Source organism: Rhinopithecus roxellana, chromosome 4, assembly GCF_007565055.1.
Source record: "Rhinopithecus roxellana isolate Shanxi Qingling chromosome 4, ASM756505v1, whole genome shotgun sequence".
In the NCBI taxonomy this organism is placed as follows: domain Eukaryota; kingdom Metazoa; phylum Chordata; class Mammalia; order Primates; family Cercopithecidae; genus Rhinopithecus; species Rhinopithecus roxellana.
The window spans coordinates 70336989-70349056 of NC_044552.1; the positions used below are offsets into that span (position 1 = coordinate 70336989).

The window sequence follows — 12068 nt, forward strand, 5'->3', positions numbered from 1 at the left end:
GAAAGCGCGAGTGCTGGGAAGACGTACTTTCCTCCTGCATACCAGGGCAAAGGAAAAAATCAAAACCACTGGATTTGTATTTGATACGAAGTCAACTGGACATTCCCCTACCCCCTGCTAAACTGGCCTGGCTTTATTTTAAGGAACTTTCTGAACAAATAAATAAGACTGACTCTGTGGGGCTGCTATGAGAAGGTCCTGGGTTGGGTTTCAGAGGTCAAGGAAGGGCTGCTGTGGTGTGTGAGACATGGCCAAAAATACCCAGATCCTCCACTAGAAGAAGGAAAGCATGACACTCATATTGGGGTGCAGGCAGTGTGAAATCAGTTCTGCAAAGAGAATAGGCTTGGGCTGGAGCATTTGGTAGGTGGGAGATAGATGTGCTTCCAGCCATCTGTAAACAGCATCATTTCCTTTTCTCTTCCAGTACTACCAACAAGAAGATGTGGGGTGAGCAGCTTCAGAAAGCTATCTCACGCTCTCATAGATACATTCTCTTGACTTCGGCACAGCTGGTGGGCGTCTGTCTTTATATCTTTGTACGTCCATACCATGTCCCGTTCATCAGGTAAGAACATTCCGTTTACACACATCTGGGGAACAAGGGGTTGTTAGTCTTTGTGTTTTGTTCTTTGACTTCCTCCTCCTCCCCCATCCCCTTCTGTAACAGGAATTGGGACTTGCCATTATTTTAGATAAATGTAGCAAAAACCCCCTAGGAAAAACTGGGCTGAATAGAATATTGTCTGGCAATTAAAAAGCCACCATGGGAAACGTCCAACTCAGGAAGCTGAACTCTTAGAAAGAGTGTTACATGATTGTCATCGCCCAAGCTCAATTCTGTGCAAGGAAAGGGGTTCCTTGTTGGAATCTTACAGACAGGAAACCTCTGACCAAGAGCTGAGTAACTCACTGGGAAATGCCAACTCTTTTGTCTCTTTTTAAAAGAATTCTAAGTAGAAAGGGCCTTTACAACTGGGGCCCCCTTGTCATTTCTCCAAGGTGCATGCTTTGTGAGCGTCGGAAAGGGGGCGAGCTTAGGGGCTGCATTCCTCTTGGGGTGTGGGTGTTTGGATGCTAGAGGAACTCATCTTTTCCCCAGCTTGCGGATGGCCTCATCTTTCCACCTGGGCCTACTCATGGCTTTCGAATTTCCACCAACCTTTCGGCGGGCTGGCAGCAAACATTGAACTGACCTCCCCACTGAGCCCCTGGGTCCCGGGAAGGGCCTGTGCCTGTCTAGAGCACCACGGGTGCACCCCTGCTGCACCTGGAGACTAAGGCAGTGCTGCCTGTAATCCTCTTCTCTGACTTTAGAAGATGTTTAGGTCCCTGTCCCTCTGCTTGTGTTATTTTGCCAGCTTGGCAGTATCCCAGGTTAGCAGGTGAAGGTTAGTAAGGGTTAAAGGCAAGGGCAGGGTGAGGGTGAGAGAAAGGTCTCAGAACTAAGGAGCACAAGGTTTCCCAGGCTCAATGTCCTCAGCTTCAGGCACCTTTAGCCCTGAGCTGCTTCCGCCTCCACCCCTTCCATCAGTCATCCCTCCAACCTTGTCTACCAGGGAACAGATGCACCAGCAGGCCTCAGTCTGTGGCACAGCTGTGGAAATGTTAACAAATGTGCTTGTAGCCCATGTTTCTATGGACTGGTATGCATTATGAGTTGGCATTTTAATGCGAGCAGGCTCTGGCGTTGCATAAAAGTCCGTTTGAGACCACCTACCCAGCACAGCATAAATAGCTGCTGGTTTCCTAGCTCTTAAAATGCATTGATTGCTGGGCGTGGTGGTTCATGCCTGTCATCCCAGCACTTTGGGAGGCCAAGGCAGGCAGATCACTTGAGGTCAGGAGTTCAAGACCAGCCTGGCCAACATGGTGAAACCCTGACTCTACTAAAAATACAAAAATTAGCCGGGCGTGATGGTGGGTGCCTGTAATCCCAGCTACTTGGAAGGCTGAGGTGGGAGAATCACTTGAACCTGGGAGGCCACCGTTGCAGTAAGCCAAGATCACACCACTGCACTCCAGCCAGGGTGACAGAGTGAGACTCTGTCTCAAAGTAATAATAATAATAATTAAAAAGTTGATTGCCCAGATGACACCTCCCATGCATGGCATGACAGCTGCACAGGAGTGGGGTGGGCTGGTGGGTGGTGATATTCGTGCTGCTCCTGGTGGCAGTGAGAAGCTGGGGAGATGCAGGGATTGCCCTGTCTTCGGCTTCATGGGGTGCTCAGGTGAGCAATGAGCGCTTCCCAGATGGGGCGTGGAGGAGGTGTCCAGGCAGCAGTGGGCAGCAGGAGGGAGGCGGCTTCCTGACCGGGAGTCGATGATGGCCAAAGTGTCCGCTTTGTTGAATTGGACAGACTCTGAGCTGATGATTTTGGAGCACTCAGAGCGGCAGGTCCTGGGCTGCTGCTGGGCCCTTCTCTGTGACAAAGCAGGGTCATGTTTCTCCTTCAGGACCTGACAGCATGCACACATCCTTCTGTTCCAGGGACGTGGCCATTGACACAGTGAAGACGGGCATGGGGGGCAAGGCCGGGAACAAGGGCGCCGTTGGCATCCGCTTCCAATTCCACAGCACCAGCTTCTGCTTCATATGTAGCCACCTGACAGCCGGACAGTCCCAGGTGAAGGAGCGGAATGAAGACTACAAGGAGATCACCCAGAAACTCTGCTTCCCAATGGTGAGCGGTGCCGTGGGGGCGGCCAGCACCTCCCTGCTCAGTTCAGTCCCAAACGTGATTGTTGATAGGAGCCAGGCATTGGGAACACAACCACAGGGAGGGCCCCTGCTTGGAGGGCTCAGCGCTGGGGGAGGGGGAGAAGGCTGTGTCACCCCATGGAATTGACCTGGGGTAGGATTAGCCGTGTGCCTGGAGGGAGCCAGCTCTGCAGCATCCCTCCTCTCCTGTTGCTGTACATTTCCTGAGTGTCTACATGGTCGCTGGATTTTGTGTGTGTGCATTTTCTGATTTTCTGATTCAAGTGATGGTTTAGGGAAGAAAACTGTGTCCATGGTCTGTCCTGTCCAAGTGGTGAAGAGCATTTGAATCCACACAGCCTGAGACTCCACCTTCCTGAGATTCACAGTCTTCACATGTACTTTCTGTGGTGGCTCAGATAAGAACACCCTTTTGACCAGTGGACCCTTTTTGACCGGGAACATGGTTCTTGAGCAAGGAGCCCGGATCCTCCCTGTCCTCGAAGCTACAATAGTGAACCACACAGTGCCCTCTCGTGGCAGTCCAGAGGGTTTCATTCTGAAACTGGAGGATTTTCTTTTCAAATCTAGACATTAATGTTCTCCTTCCTGTGCAAAGATGCTACCCGGCACAGCTTCAGCGTGTGACACACATGAGGCCCACCTATTCCGTGAAGTGAGGATAGACTTCAGCTGTTCTTGCCGCAAAATATTCCACTGTCTGAGAGGTGGCGGGCTGGGTCACGGAGCTCTTCCCTGTGAGAAGAGATCCTTAAAACCGACGTCCCATTTTACTGGGCTGCACGAGCACTCAAGGCAGAATTTCTTTAGTTTTCATTAACAAGTGCCACAATTCTTGTTGGAGTTATTTCTTATGTTAAAAAAGAAACAAATGAGTTAGGAAGTTTTCAATTGTGTGTAATGTAGTTTAGGGAAAAAAAAAAAAAGAAGTCTAATCCTTGTCACTCAAAAAGCGCTATTTTGGGGCCAGGCATGGTGGCTCACACCTGTAATCCCAGCACTTTGGGAGGCTGAGGTGGGCGGATCACCTGAGGTCAGAAGTTCGAGACCAGCCTGGCCAACATGGTGAAACCCTATCTCTACTGAAAATACAAAAAAAATTAGCCGGGTGTGGTGGCGTGCCCCTGTAATCCCAGCTACTCGGGAGGCTGAGACAGGAGAATTGCTTGAACCCAGAAGGCAGAGGTTGCAGTGAGCTGAGATCACACCACTGCATTCCAGCCTGGGTGACAGAGCAAGACTCCATCTAAAAAAAAAAAAAAAAGTGCTACTTTGACATAGTAAGCTTGGGATACATAATAAGTAAAGGATTTATAATGTAGTTCTTTTCTACAATAAAAATATTGAGGGACCTGTTAACAGTCTACACTTCTTTTTTGTTTTTGTTTTTGAGACAGAGTCTCGCTCTGTCGCCCGGGCTGGAGTGCAGTGGTGTGATCTTGGCTCACTGCAAGCTCCACCTCCTGGGTTCAAGCGATTCTCCTGCCTCAGCCTCCTGAGTAACTGGGATTACAGGCGTGCACCACCAGGCCCAACTAGTTTTTGTATTTTTAGTAGAGATGTTGGCTAGGCTGGTCTCGAACTCCTGACATCAAGTGATCCACCTGCCTCAGCCTCCCAAAGTGCTGGGGTTACAGGCATGAGCCACCGTGCCCAGCCAACATTCTACACTGATATTGTCTGATACCGTAGTCACTGGCCGTAAGTAGCTATTTAAATTTAAATTAATTAAAATTAAATAACTTTTAAAATTCCTTGCTTTCACTGGCCACATTGAAAATGATCAGTATCCACGTGGCCAGTGGCTCCCGCATCAGACAGCACAGAGAACAGTCTGGTGCTGCAGAAAGTTCTGTTTGGCAGTGTTGTCTAGACACTCATTTTATTTGGTTGGGACCCATTTAATCTTCTGTCCAGGTTATTGTCATGGGGGGAGTGGAAATGCCTCATAGGAAAAGAGAAACTGATTTGGGAGCTAGGCAGATGGGAGTTGAAATCCCATCTGTATCATGCACTCGCTGTGTAACCTTCAGCAAGTGCCTTTGTTTCTGAACTTTTGTTGTTTGTTTTTTTAATCGAAGAGAGAGCTGGTGGTATCTGCTTTGTGCACCTGGAACAGAGCCCAGCCCTTGCGGATAGTTGATCCGCAGCAGCTGCTGTCATTGTGATTCCTGGGGAAGAGACAGGAAAGGCAAGGACCCCGGGAGCTCTCCGGGGCTGAGCTGGGGCTGTGGGTTCCTAGGACTGGGCAGGATGGGAAGGAGGAGCGAGAGATGGAGAAGGGTCACCTGAAAAAGCTCAGGAAGTTGTATGAAGGTGCACATCCTGAGCATGTATGCCGCTCTTTAGAAACCTCATTCTCCTAACGCTGAATGCTGGGTGCTGCTTCCTAGGAGCAGACACTCCAAAGCAAGGGTGCATCTGGTCTTCCAGACGGGATCCGTGGAGGAAATGCTGGCCATGTTGCTCTCCTCCGTTTAGGGTAGGAGCTTCCCTCAAACCACTCAGAAACACTACTATTTAAAATTAAGCCGTGTAAAAATGCCTCCATAGTTGTATGGGATGAGTGAAAAATGAGATGCTCTAGTAGAAAACTTTCTGTTTTTTAAGTAACATTTTAAGAAAAACACTCCTGCTTGTCCCAGTGAGCTTGTTTTTCTCCCCTCTCCCACCTTCCTTGCAAGATGGGCTGAATGATTATTATTTTCTTTTCAACTTAGGGGAGAAATGTTTTTTCTCATGATTATGTATTTTGGTGCGGCGATTTCAACTACCGCATTGATCTTACTTATGAAGAAGTCTTCTATTTTGTTAAACGCCAAGACTGGAAGAAACTTCTGGAATTTGATCAACTACAACTACAGAAATCAAGTGGAAAAGTAAGTTGTGCTTTAAACGTATTTTTTAGCAGCTGCTCCAAGATGGAATGACATCTATGAGATGTAGAGGCTGGTGCAGCAAATTCAGTCCTGTCAGTGGATTTCACTGTTTCCAACATTGTAGGAAACAGGTGGACTTGTGAGGTTTTAGTACAGGAGTGGCTGTTCATACACACGTCCTGTCCCTCTTTATTTATTTATTTATTTATTTATTTATTTATTTATTTATTTTTTATTTTGAGGCAGAGTCTTGTTCTGTCACCCAGGCTGGAGTGCAGTGGCACTAGCTTGGCTCACTGCAACCTCTGCCTTCCAGGTTCAAGTAATTCTCATGCCTCAGCTTCCCGAGTAGCTGGGATTACAGGGGTGCGCCACCACACCTGGCTAATTTTTATATTTTTAGTAGAGAGGGGGTTTCATCATCTAACTCCTGGCCTCAGGTGATCCGTGCACCTTGGCCTCCCAAAGTGCTGGGATTATAGGCGTGAGCCACCGTGCCTGGCCGACCTTCTCCTCCTCCTAATACTGTTATTTTAGTGCCTGTTTGCTTCCTAGCAGGATGGGCTAAGATGAAATTACCTGTGGAGAAAGAAGCTGGTTAAATGTGTGAGGGCCAGGTGCAGTGGCTAACGCCTGTAATCTCAGCACTTTGGGAGGCCGAGGTGGGAGGATCACTTTAGGAGTTTGAGACCAGCCAGGGCAACATAGCAAGACCCCATCTCTACTAAAAAATACAAGAAAATTAGCCTGGTGGTAGTACACACCTGTAGTCCCAGCTACTCTGGAGGCTGGGGTGAAAGAATCACCTGAGCCCAGGAGGTTGAGGCTGCAGTGAGCCAAAATAACACAACTGCATTCCAGCCTGGGCAACCAAAGTGAGACCCTGTTTCAAAAAAACAGTATGGGCCAGGTGCAGTGGCTCATGCCTGTAATCCCAGCACTGTGGGAGGCCGAGGCATGTGGATCACTTGATGTCAGGAGTTCGAGATCAGCCTGGCCAACATGGTGAAACCCCATCTCTACTAAAAATCCAAAAATTAGCTGGGCATGGTGGCAGGTGCCTGTAATCCCAGCTACTCAGGAGACTGAGGCAGGAGAATCACTTGAACCCAGGAGGTGGAAGTTGCAGTGAGCTGAGATTGTGCCATTGCACTCCAGCTTGGGCGACAAGAGCAAAACTCCATCTCAAAAAAAAAAAAAAAAAAGTGTGAGGACAGGGCAGATAAGGTCTCTCCTGAAGCAAGATTGGACGTTCTTGGAAGTTTACTGGGTCTTCCCATTTCAGCCCCTGCCAGTGTGTGGAGTGCTAAAGGGTTGCCACGTGGACAAGAGACCACACCAACCTCCTAAAGCAGGTTTTCCTGTCTTCCTATCACCAACATTCTCACATCCTTTCAGTGATCCCCGAGAGAATGAGGGTGTGTCTGTCCCTTGGTCTTCCCATGGAAGCAAGGCCAATCCAAAGCTAAGCACAGAAAAGAAGGACATGCATAGAGGCTCACGACTGTAATCCCCATACTTTGAGAGGCCGAGGCGGGAGGATTTCCTAAGCACAGGAGTTTGCGACCAGCCTGGGAAACACAGAGAGACCTTGTCTCTACCAAAGCTAAAATTAGCCAAGCATGACAGTGAGCGCCTGTGGTCCCAGCTACTTGGGAGGCTGAGGCAGGAGGATCACATGAGCCCCAGAGGTTGAGGCTGTAGGGAGCCATGATTGTGCCACTGCACTCCAACCTGAGCAAAAGAGCAAGACCCCGAGGAGAGAGAGAGAGGAGAGGTGACTTTCACTCTGTGCTCTGTGTACTTAGCTCATTTAGTCAACAAACATGGATGAAGGTCTTGGTGGTTGTGGGCCGGACATCGCACCAGGCATGGGAACGTAAAGATGAGCACCCCAACCCCTGCCTCGGACCCTGCACTGTCTCCTGGGGGGCAACAAGCAGACAGTGGATAGATCAGACACTGGAGCGGGTAGGAAGATACGAGGGTGATGTGTCCCTCAGTGGGATGAGCTAAGGATCACTTTTTTGCTAATTAAAAGACACACATATGTCCAGTTTCAGACAGATTTTCAAATGTAATGGAGCTTGTGTTACTTTTTAAGAACAGGGACTTGCGGTGCTGATGAGTTGATGGGTGCAGCACACTAACATGGCACATGTATACGTATGTAACAAACCTACACGTTGTGCACATGTACCCTAGAACTTAAAGTTTAAAAAAAAAAAGAATAGGGACTTGCCTTTTCAGTTTTCATTTTTGTATATAACATTCAGGATCTAAAACTAAGGCAACCTGATGACTTCTTTTTCTCCCAATAGATTTTTAAGGACTTTCACGAAGGAGCCATTAACTTTGGACCCACCTACAAGTATGATGTCGGCTCAGCCGCCTATGATACAAGCGACAAATGCCGCACCCCTGCCTGGACAGACAGGGTGCTGTGGTGGAGGAAGAAACATCCCTTTGATAAAACAGGTGAGGGGGCCATGCCCATTCTAGAGCCGGCAGAGGGTGAATAAGAAATGCGGTGGAGGGAAAGTCACATTTACCCAGCCCCATGCGCTGCTACAGAAATCAGTTTCTTCATAATCCCAGATGGCACAAAAGTCATCCCAGACCTTAACCCCTAAGCTTTGGAAGTTGTGCTTTCAGGGAGCCACCCCTTCTGGCCTCTTTTTTTTTTTTTTTTTTTTTGAGACGGAGTTTCACTCTTGTTGCCCAGGTTGGAGTGCAATGGCGCAATCTTGGCTCACCACAACCTCCACCTCCTGGGTTCAAGCCATTCTCCTGCCTCAGCCTCCTGAGTAGCTGGGATTACAGGCATGCACCACAGCTAATTTTGTGTTTTTGGTAGAGACAGGGTTTTTCCATGTTGGTCAGACTGGTCTTGAACTCCCGACCTCAGGTGATCTGCCTGTCTTGGCCTCCCAAAGTGCTGGGATTACAGGCATGAACCACTGCGCCCGACCTCCTCTGGCCTCTTTCTAGAGACAGTGAATAGATCTGCCCCTGGCTCTCCCTGCCCCTGCCCCTGCATCACAGCTCCCCCCGCACCCCCACCTCTTTTTTCTGGGTGGGGAAAGAGTAGGGGAGCATGAGGTTGCCTCCCTGCCTGCCCCCCATGCTCCCCCTCATGTTCTTTATCCAGCCTGTTTTGTTCAGCTGCACTCTTACCTGCTTAAAGCCCTAATTCCAAATTGGACATGAGTAAGACACAGTAAAAATAAGTTAAGTTTTTAAAAATCATTAGTTATCAAGTATGTTTTCAGCAACTGTTGATGCCCAGGTAGGAAGTGAAGTTTATTTAAAGTTAGAATATCTGTAACTAGTACATTTAAAAAAAAAAAAAAACCTAATTACACATTTTGGGAGAGAATAGCCGGGAAATTGCATCTGTAAAAAGAAAATACAGATTTTCCTTCAGATGAGTTTGTGAACACCTGTGTGGCCCCAGGACTCTGAGAGGCAGGGCCCAGAATGAGTCCGCGTGTTCTCAGCTCCTGCAGCTCTTACTTACTGTACCAACTGCTGCCAACCTCCTGGGATTCCTGGAAACCCGGCAGCAACACTGTGTCTCGAGCCCACAGTGGGCACGCTGGTGAGGACTGCAGGCACAGTCATGACTGTTTTGAATAATGTTTTGAATAATTCTATGTGTGGAATGTTTTTAACCAAAGGCCCCAAAGCATCGGAAGCCTGGCTTCAAGGTCGAGGAGTAAGGAGGATGAGTCTGGGACATGGGGTGGTTCGTGGTGTAGGCCTCTATTGTGGAAGTTTCACGATTGCATTCTTGGATATTGACTCGATTCTATATGGATCTCTCGAATGGAACCCCTGCGAGTAGCTGGAGAACTCAACCTTCTGGACAGTGATTTAGATGTTGACACCAAAGTCAGACACACCTGGTCTCCTGGTGCCCTCCAGTATTACGGCCGTGCGGAGCTCCAAGCGTCTGATCACAGGTGAGGTCCTCACTTCCATGGTGCTTTCTCCTGTGTTGGGGAAGGCAGCGTCTCCCTCTCCACAGGGAAATGCATGCTGTCCCCATAAGGATGTGTGTACGTGTGTGGGTGCGTTTGTGTTCATACAATGCACCAAAGAACAAAGAATGATAGAACAAATATCTGTGGACCCGCCACCAAGAATTAATAAATGTTAGCATTTTGTCATTGCTCCATATCATAAATGACATCATTTATGAAAATTTCAAAGATGCAACCTACGTATTTTGTGGCTTTTATATTTTCTTAAATGATGTCGTTGTGCAACTTGCTTTTGTTACTATTCTTGAGATACAATCGTGTTGATGTTATAGATCTGGTTCATTCATTTGTAACTGCTGTGTAGTATCCCACTCAATATGTCCATGGAACTTACAACTTACCCATTCACCTCTTGATGAATATTTTCTCCAGGATTTTATGATTACAAACACCATAGGGTTTTCAAATCTGGGATGCACTACTTTTTTTTTTTTTTTTTTTTTTTGAGACAGAGTCTTGCTCTACTGCCCAGGCTGGAGTACAGTGGTATAATCTCAGCTCACTGCAACCTCTGCTTCCCAGGTTCAAGCAGTTCTCCTGCCTCACCCTCCCAAGTAGCTGAGATTACAGGTGCACACCACCATGCCTGCCTAATTTTTGTATTTTTAGTAGAGACGGGGTTTCACCACGTTGGCCAGGCTGGTCCCGAACCCCTGACCTCAGATGATCCACCCGCCTTGGCCTCTCAAAGTGCTGGGACTACAGGCGTGAGCCACCACACCTGGCCTTAGGATGCAGGGCTTTTTAAATGCTCTGTGCATCATGCATTGAGGATAGAATGGAGGCAGCAGAGGGAGCACCATGGGCACCAGTGCCTGTGCACTGGGATTGCTGCAGAGGAAGACTCACCCTGCAGAACGTCTGTAAAGACAGAGGAGAGAATGGCATTTGAGGGTGTGAAGAGGGAAGAGTTTGATTTTCTCAAGGCTGCTGCCTAAACTCTCATATCAGTTTCAACTTTTACAGGGAAGGAAATTAAGAAAAAGAAGGTGGGGAACAGTTGGTCAACCAAAAAACCTTTTTTTTTTTTTTTTTTTTTTTTTGGGACAGAGTCCTCTGGGCTGGAGTACAGTGGCACAATCTTGCCTCATTGCAATCTCCACCCCCAGGGTTCAAGCGATTTTCATGTCTCAGCCTCCCAAGTAGCTGGGATTACAGGCGTGCGTCACCATGCCCGGCTGATTCTTGTATTTTTATTAGAAACGGTTTTGCCATGTTAGCCAGGATGGTCTCCAACTCCTGGCCTCCAGTGATGTGTCCGCCTCGGCCTCCCAAAGTGCTGGGATTACAGCCACCATGCTGACTCTTTAGATAATTCTAAATTCTTTAGATACCTGTTGTTGCAAATACATACCTAGAAGTGAAGCTTGAGGAATCTTCAGATGTGTGACATCAAGGTTGGCTAGCTCAATGTATTTTGAAACCTTAATTTAACCAATATTTCTTGAGGGCCCTTACATGCCAGGCCCTGTTGCTGGCCTGGAGAAAAGCAGTGAACAAAACAGATGAGACCATGTTATCATGGAATTTTCTGGACAGAACAAACAGACAATAAACAAACATGTGCTGTGAAAGAAAAAAAAGTAGTGGCAGGAGTCAGGCCAGAGTTGAGCTATTTTCAATCAGCCTACGTAATTTTTGTAATATAGGATTTTCTGAAAATTTGTAAGTAGAGTAATACCCATCCCTATGTCAGAATTACTATAAGGACTGTATTATTTCCTGCTGGACTGTTTTCCTGTTTACATCATGGATTTTTACATTATTCCTAATGATTGCATAGAGTACTACATGAATGCATCATAACTGTTTCTCCATTAAGAAACGGAGCGTTTTTGCCTGGCGCAGTGGCTCATGCCTGTAATCCCAGCACTTTGGGAGGCCGAGGCAGGCGGATCACCTGCGGTCAGGAGTTCAAGACCAGCCTAGCCAACATGGCAAAACCCCATCTCTACCAAAAATACAAAAATAAGACAGGCGTGGTGGCATGCACCTGTAATCCCAGCTACTTGGGAGGCTAAGGCAGGAGAATCACTTGAGCCTGGGAGGCGGAGGTTGTAGTGAGCCGAGGTCGTGCCACTCTACTCCAGCCTGGGCAACAGAGGGAGACTCTCACTCAAAATTTAAAAATAAAGCGTTTCCCTTTTGTTCCCCTCCCATGAACAATGCTATAAATGATCAACCTCATGCATTAAATCTTTGTCTGAATCCCTGGTCATTTCCTTAGAATAGGGTCCAAGAAATGAGATTACTAGATGAAAAGAGATGAACAATTTTGGAACTCTATGTAAAGTGCCAAGTAGCCCTCTGAAATGCTTGCACCCCTGGCAGAGTGCAGATGTCTGCTTCCCCACCTCCTTGGCGGTACTAAGGATCACCATGTCAAAAATCTTTGCTGATGGCTGGTTATTTTCCAAG

At 47.7% G+C, this 12068-nt stretch overlaps 1 protein-coding gene across 1 annotated transcript in view; it reads left to right on the forward strand.

The window, feature by feature from the left end:
* Positions 1 to 12068, forward strand: part of SYNJ2 (synaptojanin 2) — a 115514-nt gene that overhangs the window by 85867 nt on the left and 17579 nt on the right. Inside the window, exons 14-18 of the mRNA XM_010381542.2 lie at positions 428 to 568; positions 2495 to 2687; positions 5446 to 5604; positions 7926 to 8082; positions 9452 to 9569. Of these exons, the coding sequence (XP_010379844.1) occupies positions 428 to 568; positions 2495 to 2687; positions 5446 to 5604; positions 7926 to 8082; positions 9452 to 9569 (768 nt within the window). The remainder of the gene's footprint in view (positions 1 to 427; positions 569 to 2494; positions 2688 to 5445; positions 5605 to 7925; positions 8083 to 9451; positions 9570 to 12068) is intronic.